Genomic DNA, 18995 nt, shown 5'->3' on the forward strand with positions numbered 1-18995 from the left:
GGGTAAAGTAACATACGGATTTCATCATCTTTCAATTCTCAATTGTCAAACAGTTGACACAACATATCTCTGTGCAGTTCATATAGCAGTCTGCACAAACAAGAATTAGGCCATGCAAAGATGATTCGTTGGTTAACATCCATTCACACAATAAACTATATAATTTTAGGAACAGTTTGTATAACAAGATCTCTTTAAGCATCCATTCACACAATAAACTATATTTAGTTGTAAGAGCAGTTTGTAGATTAACAAGACTTTTTTTAGAATTCGTTTGCACACAATAAACTTTATAGTTTTATGAGCAGTTTGTATAGTCGTTTTAGCATCCAATCACAAAAGATTGTAATTGTGAGAATTAATTAAGCAATCAATATTAAATCAAACTAGCAAATTAAGTACATTTTCTAGTGGTTTAAAGAGAAAATAAATTAAAAACATTTATTTTAATAAACAATTGCATGCAAATAATAAACTTTCTAAACAAACTATTAGCATATTGAAACATATTGTTTGTGATTTAGCAAGTAGTATACAGTACTGTAATATGTTTGTTCCGCGAAGTATAATATGTATGTATTCAAAATAATCAAAAGAACAAAACATTTGCAGAGTGAATGTGATAAAAATAGTTCCAGAGTTTTAATGCTAATAGATTACAAAGAGGAATATGTTTATAAATAGAACCAATTAATAAACTGTACTTAAACTATAACATTTGATTAATTTTTATTTTTTTTAATCTAAAAAAAATATTGCTAATCATTATTGACATTTCATTGGCTTGTTAGAAAACATTTTATTTATCAACTCACGTTAATTGTCAGACATTCTTTCAACATCAACCATTTTTACTTTTTTTGACAACTATAATTACTCACCAACTTTTACAATTTCGTTTTTATCCATTGTTACAATCATCGTCTTTTATTTAACACCTAATAACATTTCTTTTGTTTTTTCTTAAATTTGTATATTTTTTGTGTATTTTTTATTTGTTTTTTTCGAAAAGTAGAAACATGTGAGAGGTGTGGTGGTAACTGAATTAATAAAACTGGGAATGGTGTGAAATTAATATAATAAGTGACTTAATTTCCAATGCATTATCTATACATAAAACATCATTAATAATGATGTTTTATGTATAGCTAATACTGTACCCTTCACATCTCTATACTGGTATGCTGGTGTGTGTAGACTCTGGAGTAATAATAATATATTGGATCTCTTTAAAATTGTCTTAATTTCACACCATTTCATGTGATATTAATAGCATCTTGACATAAATTTGTTATATATTTATTTATATTTTTTGAATATGTTAAAATTGTTCATACCATTGTTTTCCAATTTCTCCTTAATGGATTCCTCCCCTTTCCTAGTATTGTATCTTTCCCTTCCCCTGTACAGGGGAACCCACAAACCTTCCTTTCCAAATTCCTGCATTCGTGTGATGAAACGTCCTTTTTTTCAGCGGTCAAAGGTCAAATGGAGAAGATGTCGAAAAGTTTTAGTTGTGAGTAGAGAAGCGGAATTTAGCGTCCGCCATGCATCTAGCGAGCATGCTACCCATTAACTCATCTATTCTAAGAGACGTTTGTCTCTCTTTCTTTCTTTATCATCCACTTTTGTACCATCATCCTGTGTTATTCTCTCTTTGTATCTGATTTTCTAACAACCTAGCAAATTCATAAATTTCTTTAAAATCAGGGATACAGTAATCAGTGCTTAATTAATATTTTTAAGGAAATTATTTCTATATCTGATCAATGTTTGGTGAAAATTTAACTTTTTTTTCTGTTACAGTAGAACCTCTTATTTGGGACACCCCTATTCAGGGGATACCTCTATTCAGGGGATACCTCTATTAAGGGGGTACCTCTATTAAGGGGATACCTCTATTCAGGGGGTACCTCTATTAAGGGGATACCTCTATTCAGGGGATACCTCTATTAAGGGGATACCTCTATTCAGGGGATACCTCTATTCAGGGGATACCTCTATTCAGGGGATACCTCTATTCAGGGGATACCTCTATTAAGGGGATACCTCTATTCAGGGGGTACCTCTATTAAGGGGATACCTCTATTCAGGAGACACCCTATTTAGGGGATACCTCTATTCAGGGGACACCTCTATTCAGTGGACACCACTATTCAGTGGACACAATTTATAAGGTGGAAAAAAATAAGGGAAAATATATGTTTTAATAAACAGCCAACCGCTATTCTTAATAAATCTCTATAAAGTATGTTGGGTCCTGCAGGTGTCCTTAATAGGGTTCTACTCTAGTCTATTTTAAAATTAAATAATGTATTTAAAATTTTAGACTAATAAATAGAACTATATAATCTTTGAATGTTGAAGTTGACAAAAACAATTTTGAAACTCATAAAGCAATTTGAATGTATACATTTATACCTTAATAGTTGTTTTCTTAATTGGCATCTATTTTTTGGTGTCATATTTTAAATTATAACATTTCTTTTCTAGTTTAATTACATGTTTAAAGTACACATTCCATGCATGAATAGTTTAGACCACATTCACAAATTACATTCGTTCACTGTGTTGTTAACATTCCGTTTTGGATAAATCCTAAATTGTTCAGTTCAAATCAGTATATATTATAAAGTTCATCTAAATTTGTTTGCGAATTTGTGCACGAAAATGTAGTAAAATTAAACTACGTCGGTACAGTATTTTGTTTTGTAGGCCTATGTAATTTTACCTTTTGGATGAAAAAGTCATATTCACACTGTGTATTATTTTCATACATTATTCCAAATACACACATTTTACTGTACAGTAGCTTTTGTTTGAATTTTAGCGTTTGCTTTGAGTATAAGTGACTTTGATAACTCCAGAGGGCGGCATATTTACAACGTAAATCGTGACAAACATGTCCATCTAGGCCCTAGGCTAGGCGATGATGTAAGTTTACATCACCGCGCTATGGCCTAGATGGAAATTTTTGTCCCGATTTACGTTGTAAATATTGCGTCCTCTGGAGTTATCAAAGTCGCTTATTATCTCGAACAATAGTAAACATTGTTCATTTATTTTACTTAAGAATATAATAGATAAAACCTTTGAATTTTCTACTGTCTGCTATAGTAGCAATATTAACAATCAGGTTTTATAATATTAGAATTGGAATAAACTAATTTGTAGGCAATTAACAAATATTTATAATCAATGCTTCGTAAGTTAGGGTTTCTTTGCATTTTACCCTTTTTGTGTACATTTTCATTTATGTTGTCTATCAGCTGCTTACTATCTCTCTGCAATCTTGCCAATCATGCTTTAATTAATTAATTAATAATAATTAACTATGTGTGTTTTATAACTTAATTTTACCTTTTATGGTATTTTACCTTTAATTATAATTAATGTAATTAACATAGATACGTAGAAGCTAATAATTCTCTGTAGAACTCTTTCTCAAGACAATATACTTTGTGGACACCTGTATGTTAATTGCATGTATAAATATAATCGCAGGTGTTCACATTATTAAATCAATATACAATTTTTAGAAATTTGTTTAAATAATACAACCGTTTAGATTTAAAAAAAAAATATTTATTACTAGTAACAAAATAAAATATAACTTTTCGAATATGATATTAAATGACATATGAGAGCCATGATATTAAATTCAAAATTCTAAGTACATGAACACATTTCCAAAAAGTTTCATTTAATTATTAACTAACTCAATCATAATGAATCGGTTTTTTCTTTACATTTTATTCAACTTAGGTAATTTTTTTAAATGTACTCAAAATGAAGGCAAGTACACTAAATGATCATTATGGAAACATTTCTCTTCAGTTTCTATAAAGTTTCAAACTGATTTTGTATCAATTTCCTTTCTTCATTTACATTTGGTTGTTCATCTAATTTAACTTTTTAAATAAAGTTTTAATATAAATATATATATTAATCTTGGGTTTTCTTTTTTGGAGGTAAAAGAATTTGCTTATCATCATTATTATTAACATAGTTATTATTTTTTTCTTAATTTTTACCAATCTGTTTTCTCTACTGAATTAATATTATAAAGTGAAAGACTGAATTGAAAGAGAAGTAAAGATCAATCAATCGGTCAATCAAAAGATATAATAAATACAGAATGCAGATATCTGACTCATAATTTTGAATGCATTGGATTGTTTGACCTTTATAGTGACCTCTTATCAGATAATGTGATTCAAAATTAGACAAAATAAGAAAAAAATGATTCAACACAAAGAGCCTTGACTTGTAACCAGATTTTAAGTTTTTGATTATTTGTGATACATATGAACCACTCTGTCACTGACACCGTAAATTTAATTTTTTTTTTAATGTATAACATTTTACATTAAATTATTTTGTGGGTCCCAAAGGATCTGCCCAAGCTACCCTGCAAGTCTACATATAATAAAAAATGTGTAATTACTATTTTTTTTTTGAATGGATTCTTTTTAGTTGACATGATTACACAAAGACTGGCAGTGTCACTCTAGGATTTTAAACTAAAGCCAGTAAAATCTAATTATAAATGATCTCCCTTCCCTCCTTTTTTTTTGTATTTAATAATTTTTTAAAAAATATAGTTCAACAACATTGAACTATTTTCATTTAAATTTCTTTTTAAATATTTATTTAAAACTCTAAAACATTTGGTCCTTTTAAAAATGTTTTTATGTTTTTATTAAATGATTTTCTTAAAAATATAATCCTTGTATTTGTATTTAAATTTCTTTTGATTCTTAAAAACTTTTATTTTTATTCAAATGATTTTTAAGAATTTTAATACAATTGATAAAATCTATTGGTTAAAATCTAAGAATGATAAATGTGTCTGTCATTCCACTGTAGCCATTGTTTCTGGGCGTGCCTTAAATCTGATGAAAAATCCAGAACTCCTAAAATTAAAGTTAGATAAATAAATCAAAAAAGACGTTTTTGAGATAAGAATTAAGGTGATTAGCAGTTACAAGTGTATTTTCCTGACTTTTATCAACCCGTGCTTAAATAACAGGAAATCCCTTCAAGTTTAACAAATTTTATTTTTCTTTTTTTTTTTCCAACATTTATAATTCGTTTATAATTTCCTTCTGTCTGTCTTATTATCGGTAACCACCCATATCAAACTTATCCTTCCACATTTCCATCGTCATTACGGTACCATATTTATCATGAAACATTGTCATATTCACTATTAATACCCAATATGTAGTAATATAAATTAATATAAATAAATTGTTAACTTTGTTGAGTTGTGAAAAGCTCTGTCTAAACTATCAAATTTTGTGTAAAAAAAATGTGATGTGCCCATATATGGACATGATGATGTCATCACTACCATATTTGGGATATCACTACCATATTTGGGAATATGATAGTGTAGACAGAGCTTTAGAATTATCTCATATACTACTACCGTATACTAGGAAAACTGAATAATGATATATGTATAGACCTTTGAAACAATGTCAGACAACATTGTTTAAAATACATTTAAAAAAAATTGATTTGCAGTTAAAACATTTCAACTTCATTTTTCCACTCATAATGAATTTCTCTTTCACTAAAACTTCAAACTATTACTAATGGTTCGCTAGATGCATGGTGATAAACATAAAAATAAGCCATGATATACTCGGCGTTCGTTTCAGCATTTACTATATTAAATGCGTGTTGACTTGATCAGTTTGATAATGGTATCTTAAAATGGTAATTAATGCCCATAGATGGGGAAAGATGCCCAGGTACACAAAAAAGTACATGTACCTGTTTTGTAAAGGATTATAAACCTGAAGAAAAATTCCCCCTTGCCTCTATCCCTATTATGTTTAAAGTAACATTATTTTCCCTTAAAACTCTTCCTGATTTCATACTATGTCATGTATGACAGTAATTGTGTGTGTAAAATAGATCTGTCATTTTCCTTTTCTTTGATTTTCTCTGCCAAAAATGTCAATATTGATGGAAAATTAAAAGTATGTACTATTTCATAGACACTAACAATTGATTTTAAAAGCAGTTTTATATAATTTAATGTTGCCATATGTTAGGATAATTATTGATACCATATAATTAACATTTTTTAGACGTTTACAGTGCTCATTTAAATACAGCTAGGTAGGCCTATACTAATAGTATAAGACCAAATTGCAATAATGTAAGTAACACACATATATATATATATATATGTATATATATATATATAAACCAGATATAATAATTTTGGTCAGTAGTTTTAAAACTCTTGTTTCATTGGCTTTACTTCCAAACTTATACAACACCAGAGACAGTCAATGACTAGTCCTGTCCTGGGATGTCTAGAAAGACTTGGTTCTAGGCTCAAGGGACTAGAAAATAGAGAAAGCTCAGTCCACTGTCTCTCATGAGAAGAAGTTAGAATACTAAATCTTCCTAAACAGTTGGACCTACATTTTCTGTGTATCTTCCACATATGTTTCTATTGATTTGTCAAGTCTGTAGGCATATAAATTCCCCTGGGTGAGTGTTGTATGTTGAAGTCAAACACCAAATGATCTGACTAGGTGCATTAGACCTAGTTTTGTTTTGTTATGAGTCAGTTATGCAAGATTGAATAGAAATTAAAATGACAATCTTTAAAAAAAAGAGAGAGATCTCTGAGGTAATGATCTGTATGTAAAAAAGTAATGGAATATCTTTGCATAGCGGTTTTGTATAAGCACTTTAGAATTGTTGTTGCCCCATGTTTGTCAGCTTTTGCAGTTTTGAGTCACCCTCAATAAAAGAAGTTTGATAAAATAAAAAAAAATAAATACTGCAAAATAATGATAATGGAAAATTTAATTAACTTACATATGGCAATAATTGGTAAAACAAAAATTTTTATTTGAAAATAATAGGTCGTTATAACTATAAAAAAAACTAATTAAATAAACTAAAATAAAATTCATATACAATTCCTACAAATAAATATTAGAATTGACAGTGTGCTTTTAGGTATTAATGATACTTAATTAATGTGTATTAATATTATTGAACTTTGTTTGAAACTAGGTCATTGACCACGTTACCTCTTGATATAAGAACATCATACACAGCGAATTATTACTACTATTACAGTATTAAGTTGTTTTGTGGGAAATTAAAATGCGACTTTATGACAGACAATATCTATAATGTTTTATTATATCATTTTTTTTAATTTGATAAAATCATTTTCCTCAGATTCGCAAGAAGACGATGAAAGTCGTGTGTTTCTAATTTCGTCTGATCATATATCGGTTTCTTCGGAAGAATTGTCATCATCAAGCAGAACAGTAAATGATCATCACAAAAAGAAAAAGAAATCAGGAAAGTTCAACTCATTGTCAAAAATGTTTGGAAAGAAGAACAAATCAACTTTAGATCAATTATCGTTTGATGGTAAATAAATATTAATTTTGCTTTTTATTATTCTATTTAATAATATTCATTAATTGATGATGTAATGATTTGCTTTATAGAATGAAATACATTTGTATCTCTCATCAAAATTGGAAAAAATAAGAGCAACAGATTATTTTTTTAAATAATAAAATTGGCCTCGCATAATGCATAAAGCCTCTATGCTATTTCACATTAAAAGTAAAAAGCTAAATGACATCAACTTGAAACTAAAAGTGCAAAAAACGCTTGCCACCCTTCCTGTCTATTGATAATTTAATCAATTATTTAAGAGATTAATTTTTGAATTAACTGGACTTTTGATGTGTTGAATTATATTTATATAATATTTTTAAATAGATTAATGATTCATAAATAGTCTTAACACACCACTGTTTCCTGTTGTATCACACAGTTTGACATTATCAAAACAACATGCAAACAACATTATTGTAAAACGACCAGTGATATTAATTTGAAACGATAAGATGAGTAAATATGTGAGAATGAGAAAAAGTCGCCCCAACCGAAATTGCAACCCAGAACCTTCTGCTTGATATGCAGAATGTCCTTTCCATTAGACCACTGAGGCTTTCATGGTATTGTTCAAACACAATTGGATAAATGACATGAATCATACATTTGTAATCAAAAATTTGAAATAAAACACAACATTACTTTTCCTTAATTCACAGTGTATGAATGAAATGTTAATTTTACCTTTTTCTTAAATAACACCAGTGTCATAAGTAATTTAAAAACAATCCTAACTTGTGTTCTTCTTTTTGTTATTTTTTAGATTCATCAATATCAATAAATAATTTAAGCGTCTCTTCAAAACATAGTAGTATGGTAGAAATTGGTCTTGACGAGCAAGAGAAGCTACGATTGGCTGAACTTTGCAAAGTTCAACCGATGCAACAATGGAGAGCCAATACTGTCCTTGCTTGGTTAGAACTTGTCTTGTGCTTGCCACAGTATACCCTGAAGTGTGCTGAGAATGTTAAAAGTGGAAAGGTTAGATTTAGTTCTCTTTTGAAATATAATTTAACCTTATATGTTGGAAACAATTAAGAGAATGTAACTTTTAAGGGAATACTTTCCTTTAAAACAGACAAGGCCAATCAATCACATAATTGCTTAGTTTATTTAACCATAGGCCTATATTGGCCTATTAATATTTTATAGTACTAGTAAAATCGTAGTGGATGGAAGAACAATAACAAAACTCATTTAAATTCAAATATCTATTTTTCTTAAGAATCTTTAAATAGCTGTTTGCTAATAAATTGTTGTCCTAAATGTCAGTTGTATTGATTAAGCACTAAAATGTTATTGCTCGCCCGCATAAAAAATCCTGGATCCGCCCCCAAAGAAGTGTATAAGATGCTTGTTAAACATAGCACACTGTAGATATTCTTAGTTCATACATTTGTGGGTCAAAGTCCTAGGAAGCAGACATCTGTTGGTTGCTTCAACTTTGGTTATTATTTTCACATTAATAGTATTAAAAGCTTTATGCAAAATTCTTTACATTCTACAATTCCCACTATATTCTAGAGGGCGACATTGAAGATTTACCCAATGCCATGTTTTTTACTTTGCAGGTTTTATTAGGTTTATCTGATTCAGAGTTAGAAGTGGGACTTGGTGTAACAAACACGCTGCACAAAAGGAAAATTCGGCTAGCAATAGAAGAAAGCAGAAATTCTAACCAAGTGTAAGATTGAAATATATATTTATACTGGGTAACCTCTTCAGTCAAAGACTGGTCTCCCAGAGAGCCCAGTTGGTGATCAGTGGCTATGATGTACTAATACACCGGGGTAACCCCCTACTCGTCTCGAAAGATGTACTAGGTTCTTTAAAGTGCACACGAGCTAGATGTGTACACTGGACCTACGGTTTATAGTCCTTATCCGAGAAGACTCGTTCTACCACCAGAACCATGGAGTGAGCCTCGAACCCCTGCCGATGTTATGGCTACGTAATTACGGTTCCACTGTCTTAACCGCTCGGCCACTCACTCACTAAGAACACCAATTGAATTATATTTTATTTGTACACTGCAGTTCTTGGGTCATAGAAGCTCTTATTAACTACTGTGCGCCTTTTTCTCTGTTTATTTAATGTTTTCTATGCTGTTGTTCATTGAGGCTCTTATTAACTGCTTGTGTGCCTTTTCATCTTTTGTTTAATTTTAATTTTGTATATGTCATAATATAATGTTTCTCATAAGACATGCTCTAGCCACAGTTAATTAAAAGTTCTTAGTTCACAGTTCCCATTGCATCAGCAATTTTTAAACTACAAATACGTATTTGTAAAGAAATAAGTTCATAATAAGGGCAATACTTTTAATTTATTCAATAATTTAGTTTATTGTTAATTTAATACTTCAAGTTTTTGCTTGGGTTTTATTGCCAGCATTTTCTACAAATTGTAATAACAAATTGTTTGTGTTCTTCCTTTCTTTTTAAAATTTACAAATACATTTATTCATCAGATCAAAAATCATAATAAAATATATATGTACAGTGTTTTCAAGAAAATGATGAAATGGAGGTCTCAGAAAACCAGGTTAAACTTTGATAAATGGTAAATTGCACTTTCCTTATTTTTTCCTGGTTATACTCAGCTGATGTGATATGATATATTTTATTCATAGGCCTTATCCAAAAATAGGGGAGTTGGATCATAGGTGGGTTTGCCGGACATGGCTGAGCGACATCGGTCTACCGCAATATGCAGCAACATTTGAGCAGGAGAAGATTGATGGCAGAGTGCTGAACACACTGACAAAGAAAGACCTGGAGAAGTATTTACATATGACTGTACGCTTTCACCAAGTCAGCATACTCTATGGTATTGAGGTCCTTAAGAAAGTGCAATTTGATAAGAAGGTATGTGTGACAGAATTTGGTTAAATAATGATATATTTTATGGCTAAAAGGGGTTGATAAAAAACAATACACATTTATCATACGATTTTCACCATGTACACTTAACAATATCGGCATATGAAGCCGACTCATAATTCGAGTCTTCACAGATAAGGACTATAAACCGTAGGTTCAGCGTACATAGTTTTTCCGTGTGCAATTTAAAAAACCCAGTTCATCATTCAATATGAGTAGCGGTTAAGGTTTATTTACTGTTGGTATTAATCTTTGCCATGTGCCTAAAGACATAAAAGAAATAAATACAATAAAATATTGCCTTGAAATAAGATTTTTCTGTCTACATATATTTAAAAACAAAATTAAATGAACTAGAAAAAATGCATTGTAAACTAGGAGATGGTTTTACCTTTTATCAGATATTGATGGAACGTAGAAATAACTGTGAAAGTTTTGATACAGACCCGTTAGTTTGGACAAATCAGCGATTTATTAAATGGACAAAAACAATAGATCTGAAGGTAAGTTGATTTTATTATATGTACGCATTCCTACATCTGTTTTCAAAAGCTCTGTCTAAACTATCAAACTAGTTTGATGTGCCCAAATATGGTAGTGATATTCCCAATTAGTGATATGACATCATCATGTCCATATATAGGCACATCACATTTTTTGTCACATAAAGTTTGATAGTGTAGACAGCTTTATTTAAGTTTGAATTGGTTTGCTATCTTGCATCTGATCTCTCCCTCAATCCACTCATCATAAGATGTAAGAACATAATGTGGAACAGTTTTAATCCTTTATTGGATAAAAATTGAATTGTATTTTGTATCTAAAAGTTTCAAAACAATGTTATTCTACTAGTATGTTCATGAACTGTAATGATAGAGCTTTCATTATGGTAACATGATACAGCTATCAAGTTCTAGAATTTTAGCCTAGGCCTCTCTGTGACCAGTAGCAGATATTTTGAAATAGGTGGATCCAGGGCCTAAAAATGGTGAAATGAAGGGCTGAGCTTAATTTGATGTCCTATCTTTTGCATTACAATTGGAGAAAGTTAGGGGGCCGGGCCGACTGGGCCCCCTTGTATCCGCACCTGGTGACCGACTTTAAGAAAAATACATAATGTGACGGTGCAAATTTGCATATATTTCTTGTTGAATTGAGGTGCAATGATTATTAATTTGTTGATGTTTTGCAGGAATATTCTAATAATTTAATTGAAACTGGAGTGCATGGTGGCGTTGTGGTTCTTGACTCTTCGTTTACTCCTGAGCATCTTGGAACATTTTTAGGAATATCTTCAACCAAAAATATCCTTCGACGACATCTGACATCAGAGTTTAACTCATTAATCAGACCAGCAAGGTATGGTAGTCACAACTATAACATTTGGTGTTGTTTTTGTATATTTAAGTTGCATGATGCGGTCAATATCATCTTTTTTTTTTCATCTTTATTTTCACATTTTAACATTTCATGATCATCTGTCATAATAGCATCACCAAAATATAGAATTTAAAAAAATCCTACATTTTCAACAGCAGGTTACTCACCAATAATTAAAGGATAATTATATTGTGCTTGTAAATAAAGTCTTGTTCCATGCTTTGAGAGTGGAGTAGAAACAGTTACAATTACAACCCTTGGAATGAACCCTTGATGTTAGGACTAGAAATCAAGCTTCACCGATTTAGTTAGGCTGGGAAACTTAAATAAATGCATATCAATTAGTTGATTTAAAGGCTAGAAATTTGCTTCCCCCGCACTAAAAAAAATGTTATTTAGTATAATAAAATAGTAGCAACCATGTCTATAATGTATCATCAATATTTAGAATCATAATTTTCCATATAGATATCATCCAGGGAAAACTTCATATTAAAATTGTTCAGCAATATTGCTTATCAAACTGATTTTTTAGATCAGAAAAATAGTTGTATTGTATTTTTTGATACACAATTTTAGAAATGTGTAGCAATAAGGTTGTTTTGTATAGCTTACACTGGCGAAATTATTCCCTGTCATCATAAATGCTGTATTCGGTTTATAATAAACTATCTTCTAAAGTTCATTCATTTCCTGCATCTATCCTAAAATAGTCATCACCAATTACTATATCATCTATAAATGGATGATGCTAGTAGACCAAACTTTGTACTGTTTTTAATTTACATTTGTAAAATTATTTGAAAATATATGCATGCTCACAGCTTCTCCATTTCATGTCATATTTTCAGGTCATCATCAGACTCTGATAACACTTCGTTGCCAAATTTGACCACCAAATCCTCAAAGCACGTTCAGGCGTCTTTGCAGCGGTCATTTGTCCGTTCTTATGTGGGCAACGACGATGAACTTCGAGGGAGTCGGAGGCGCCCAATGTTTAGGGTAAGGAATAAGCAGGCTTTGATTTGTGAATATTTTGTCAAATATGTATTTTATTATATTAAAATTATTTATTTTTTTAAAGATATCTTACTATTACAACAATAAGCTAGACCTATTATATTTATTAACATGTGACCCTATATTTTTGTTGGAAATAAAACATGTAAATATTAAATTTAAACTGATGTTTAATTTTGTAGACATAATTTTCGAAGTAATAATTGTTTAAATATCAACTTATTACTTACTCTTTTATATACATTTGACTTTAATTACTTAATTAAAATACAGTATGACGTTCAAAATTTTAATATTTTATACAAAAAATTTATTTACATTTAAACTAATACATACTAGGCGTCTGTATTTTGCTTTTTATACAATTAACGTTTGTTTGCATCTTTTATATCGGCAAGATGATTCATAAACTCCCCACGTCTATTTTTATTATTATTATTAGTTTTATATTATACAAATGTGACTCATATTGTTTCATTCCAACATTATCTGCAAACACAATCAGTTGATTGGAATATTTGTTGGCGTCAGTTGATCATTAATACGATTTAAAAAAACACTTATGATGATGGATGAAATGTCAAATGAGCTGTTAAGAAAGTCGCATCTCAAGTATTTCATCATCTTTACTGAATGACACTTCTAATTAATGATTTTCAAACATTTTTTTTTTCATTTTTAATACCGAAATAAAGTTGATTGATTGATTGCTTACTTGCTCCCTAGATTATGAGACGGATTTCAAAGTCTGCCGCCGACCTTACCAAAGTCCCTCTTTACGAAACTCTCAGAGAGACAGCCTCTGAATATTGAGTAAAGCAATAAAGTAATTCTTTCTTTTCTGTTAACAATAACACTATAACCTTTGGGTGAATTCAATTCCTGCAATTGCCTGAAAAAAAAATCCCCAAATAATAACATTATTATCAACATTATAGTTTTAGATTTTCTGCAGTGTAGATTCTCAGATAATAATGCTTCGAAAAGTTAAAACTAATAACGTATTACGGTAGTATTACAACATAGATAGACCATTACTACAGTATAACAGTAACATAGCTTTATATACTAAATACTACATTATATAGTATGTAATGTTTGAAGATGTAACCCTTCTTAAAAATAAAAACAAATAAATTGCATATTTAAAAACTTCGGTATATTGCATTGTTAATTGAATATTAACACAGGTATCGAGAGATCACCTTCTTTTATGGCATATGTCGTTAATCAAAGTAAATTATTACCAAAACTTATAGAGTGCCTTGACTTCACTTATTGGTACTAATAAATATTTGCAGTCTTTATTAATTAACAATGCCACATCCAACATTTTTGTAATATTTAATATTCTTATTTAAAAAAAAAATGAACTGCCAAAAATTATTTTTTTAATTGGATAGAAACCAGTGCAATACAGAAAGAATTTTTGCTTCTCTTTAAAAGTTATTTGCAATATATTTTAAACTGCGCAACTTCAGTTATTTTTGTTTCATTTTTATAGTACTGTTACATCTTTTAAATCATTTTATAAATACATGTTATAACTTATAACATTTTAATTTCAGATGACAACAATGAAATAATATTTTTATGTGTTTTAATTTTGTGTCTGTTAAATATCTTGTATATTATTCATATTTTATATACTTGCATGTTATTAATTATTTATACATATAATTATTATATTATAATTTAAATTTTGTAATGAGCATGGCCATAATTAATAGCTTTGAATGAAATGTCATTCCATTATATATTTCAACTTTTACTAATTTTTAATTTGTTTTTATTTTCTGTATGTTGTTGCGATTTGTTGTGGAATATGGATTTATTTGTTTATGATGAAAATAGTGAAAATTGAATTAGAATAAGAAAAACATTTACATTTATTTATTTAATTTTTTTAGGTTGTTTTTTCCGCTACTACTGTAACTGTTTTGTACAGATTATAAGTAAAATTACAATTAAATTTCTTTTGCGTATACTTGCCATTTAATTTTGTACCAGGGTTCCAGTGTTCTATTTGATGCTAAATGATTCTATTTTTTAGAATTGTGTGCAGTGTGAGGGTGGTGTGTTGCATATTGAATAAATAACCTGTAGTATTATTAATCCCTTCAATTTATGTTGTACTCTGCAGCCAAACACCTACCGTATTCACTATCCTGACATCAACGGAATAATTAAATAAAAGTTCACTTCAGAACATTATATATTAGGTGTTATTAAACACATTATTTTTTATTTCAATGTAGAAAATACATCTGCAGATATGTAGCAGGCCATTTTCAGAATATACATAGACAGATAGCTGCTTAAAATAGAAATTAATCTTATATGTTATTTTGTATTCAATTTAATGTTTTCCTTGATAACATTTATGGAACCTTTAAGTACCAATACATGTCTGTCAATGTTTCATCATATCCTGTATCTTTCCTGTACCTTTACTAAAATCTAGGTTTGTTATTTAAAATCACAAACATACTTCAGGTGTGATTATTATTGACGTTGGTGAAAATCTTGTAAAATGTTGCTAAATAAGTAGATAACTATTTAGGAATTATTCTTTGAAATTATATTCCTGTCTTCTGATTAGATGTAAAGAATGGTTACACATTGTCATATGAACTTTTTAGATTATTTCATAGGTTGTACTTTATAGTTCTAGATTGTGATTTTTTCAGTTGGAGGTTGTTTTGAAAACTAATTTTATCATTCTTTGCTACCTATAGTGTCATTGATACTTGAATTGTGAGTCACTATAGTTTACTGTTAGTATGTAGGTTTTGGCAATCCTCATGCTAAGCCTACCCAGGTTAATGGAGATATATTAGTTTTGAAGGGTAATGCTGGGAGGGTAAATAGGCCCTTATAGGATAGATTATCAGATATATGCATAGAGAGGTAAAGGTCATACCACATAGTACAGATCCTATCACACCAGAGTTGTCAAAAGACCTGCATGGATTCTTGGTTGCTTCTCGCATGTGTCACATAGATTTAACTCTCATCACCAATCTCAGACCTGATGTGAAAGAAATCTCACTTCTGACAGCATGATATGGAGTCTATAACTTATCAGTTTCACATTTTCAATTTGGAAAATAAAGCACACTGATCCTGCTACTCACGATAACTTTTGACCTTCTAATAGCCTGTCAGTATTTGCATAGTGCCAGTTCATCCTCAGTTGACTGAGAAAATGCTATGTTAAAACATCATCTATAAGATACCATTGCGATGCATTTATTTGTAATGTTTGTTTGTATCCCAATAATTGGCGATCTTGATTGGAAATACTGATTCTGTTTTATTTGCATCAAATTCTAGTGGGTTAGTCTTGAATCTTTGAACAGAGGAGAATTCTGAGGCTGAACCGGTTTGGAGACATCATTTTTAGCTGGTGTGTGAGTCCTATCTACCAGATATACCAGAGTTTAACTCACTCTCTGATGTTGTTACTCCCTTCCTCTATCTAAATAAAAAAAGAATATCCTAAAACAAATGTACTATTTTTTTGGTTTAGATTTTTATACTAATATTGCATCAATTATAGCTTTTTCTATATATAAAAAAATCTTCTTCTCCCTTTTAATGTATTATTTTTGTTCAATGTTCTTTTTGTTTTCTTTGATCTGTATTATTATTTCAAAGCAATGATAATTGTAGTAAAAAGTATCAAATATCAAGAAATGCATGATAGAAAGTTATTTAAAAAAAATTAAATTAAATAATTTAAATTTAACAATTGTGGCTTTCAATTGTTTTATGTTCTGTCAAAATATAGAGCATTGTTTTTTTTTAAGTACTGTATTATATTTTTGTTTAGGTGCACTAAATTCCAAAACTGAATTATAAACAACAACATTACAGTAGTTATTTTATGTTTTATAATAATTTAGTTTGAGTTTACTTATTACATTATTAATTGATTAAGATTATACATTTTATTTAAATTAATTACAAACCCTAATTAACTGTATACAATTTTTTCAGGGTTCTGTCGGACGAGCTTTTGGCCGGAAATTTCGTCAGAGTGCAATGGAGTACCAGAACCAGGGCAACTTCTCACAGCCAATTCAGAAATCTCGAAGTCACGAACTCTTGAACAACTCGACCGTATCGTAGCAAATTTAGGACACTCTTCCAGACCAAAGATGATCTACTATTTATTCTTTTCTAAATTGTAAATGATGTGGTATTCTTAAAAGTGTAAGCAGCTGAATTTTAACACAATCTTTTATTTTACAAAATCTGTTGGATATCACAATTTCGTTTGATATTACCATTCACTTTGATATCAAAAACTTATTATTAATATTTGTTATGTGACCAGCAGGCAATAAAAATAATTGATATAAGATAATGTATGTTTATGTGGATAAAATCACTTTAATTAAAGTATAGACTCGAACATTAACATATCATCCTCAATATTATTATTATTATTATTATTATTATTATAAAATGAGGAACATATCAAGTAGCATAGTTTTCTATTAATACTATCAATACAATTTCATAAATTTAATACATGTTAACGTTACATAAATAACAACTTTAGGCATGCATATCAAGCATTAATAACAGTGATAACCCAGAAAACAATAGAAGTTTGTACCAAATATGTTTCAACCAAATATAATATCATTGCTTTGGTTTATGTTTTTTTAAATTTTATTTAGTAATATTTTTGTGTCAAATTCTGATAGATATTACCAGGAAAAGTGTTTAACATGTGATATATCATTACGCTGCCATGCGCAATACAAACAAATTAATTATTTTTTTTAAACTAGCAAAGCTTGTATAAAACAATAGATTTTATTGATTTTAAAAATTGTTAAAATGATGAGCACTCCGCCGCATCAAATATTGATTGCCCTCTGTTAAACTTGTGCTTGCAAAAATGATCTACACATTCTGGGATTCTTTCAACTGTGTATAGGAGAAAGATAGTATAGCATAAGTAAATTCCATAATAAATTGGTCACTTTTCCGAGAGACGAACAAGGAGAAATGTATGTTTTAACCGTGTGGCCAACCCCTTTTCATGGGACACCCATATTTGTTGGGTGCTGAAGGACATACTCTATAGCGTATTCATCACATGTGATCCTGTATTTATACTAATTTCCATACAGAACTCATGACACACTGATTCTGTCCATGATACTGTAAAATATATGCCATATAGCCTGAGAATCGTGTGTAGTTTCTGACTTAGTAACTTTTCAACTTGTTTATTACTTTAAAACACGTCAACATATCAAGCTATAATAGGTGGTAACATAAATATAAAAATAATATATATTACGTAGTGTGTGCTTAGCTATTTTAAGAGTTTTAATTTGAGACCAATTATTATGAGTGTAAATGTAAATTTTAATAATAATCATGGCCTTATTTATTGTACATTGTTTGAATGACACTTGTATATACTTTTGGCTAATGCTATAATGTGAGAATGGGCGCTAATTTTTATGTGTGATAAAATTATTAATTTAAAACTTGTGAATTATGTTGGACAGTGTTGTTTAAGAATAAATTTGGGTGATTAAATAAAATATAATAACTTTAGAAAGTTCAATTATGTTTATTTTCGTTTTAAACATTTAATTATTCTATGCACAAAAATTAAGTTAAAGGTGTATAGATTAAGTAGGTCAAATAGTTTCTTTGAAATGTTGGTATACAGTAGACCCCTTCTTTAGGACACCCTTATTCAGGACACCCTTATTCAAGGGACACATTACTGTGAAACGAGAGGAGATATATCTTTTAACACTACAGCCAACCCCACTCAGGGGAGACATTACTGTGAAAAGAGGGGAGATACAGTATATCTTTTAACACTACAGCCAACACCACTCGGGGGAGACATTCTTATGAAAACGAGGGAAATGTTTTAACACTGCAGGCAACCCCTAATACTTGTGTCCCTTTAATAAGAATCCTTCTGTATAAACATTTTGTGTTTTTGTGCACAATTACATTGAATACTGTATCACCTTTGGGTCTTTCTTTTCCAAAATATACAGGTTCCTGCTTAGGTGTCAAATTCAATGTTTTTTTTTAACACAAAACATTAAATTAACACTAACTAACTAATTGATAAGACAGTAATGCAATGTAATTAATATATTTATATTTGTGATATTATAACATGTAAAGTGTAGATAATTATATATAACCCAATTATGATATAAAACACTCTAATTTAAACACATGTTCATGTAAATATGAATAATG

At 29.6% G+C, this 18995-nt stretch overlaps 1 protein-coding gene across 6 annotated transcripts in view; it reads left to right on the plus strand.

The window, feature by feature from the left end:
- LOC140044793 (kazrin-like) overlaps positions 1 to 17002 on the plus strand; it is a 73066-nt gene extending 56064 nt beyond the window's left edge. For 4 of the 6 annotated variants that reach the window (XM_072089454.1, XM_072089452.1, XM_072089453.1 and 1 more), the window contains 9 exons: positions 1475 to 1516; positions 7222 to 7419; positions 8219 to 8436; positions 9027 to 9139; positions 10088 to 10322; positions 10739 to 10840; positions 11530 to 11696; positions 12569 to 12719; positions 16740 to 17002. In XM_072089454.1, the coding sequence (XP_071945555.1) occupies positions 1475 to 1516; positions 7222 to 7419; positions 8219 to 8436; positions 9027 to 9139; positions 10088 to 10322; positions 10739 to 10840; positions 11530 to 11696; positions 12569 to 12719; positions 16740 to 16871 (1358 nt within the window). In that variant the 3' untranslated portion in view covers positions 16872 to 17002. Of the gene's footprint in view, positions 1 to 1474; positions 1517 to 7221; positions 7420 to 8218; positions 8437 to 9026; positions 9140 to 10087; positions 10323 to 10738; positions 10841 to 11529; positions 11697 to 12568; positions 12720 to 13463; positions 13564 to 16739 lie in introns of all 6 variants that reach the window. The other 2 variants (XM_072089456.1, XM_072089455.1) reach the window with 2 other exon arrangements.
- Positions 17003 to 18995: the final 1993 nt, after the last annotated feature.

This window comes from Antedon mediterranea, chromosome 3 (assembly GCF_964355755.1).
Source record: "Antedon mediterranea chromosome 3, ecAntMedi1.1, whole genome shotgun sequence".
In the NCBI taxonomy this organism is placed as follows: Eukaryota; Metazoa; Echinodermata; class Crinoidea; order Comatulida; family Antedonidae; genus Antedon; species Antedon mediterranea.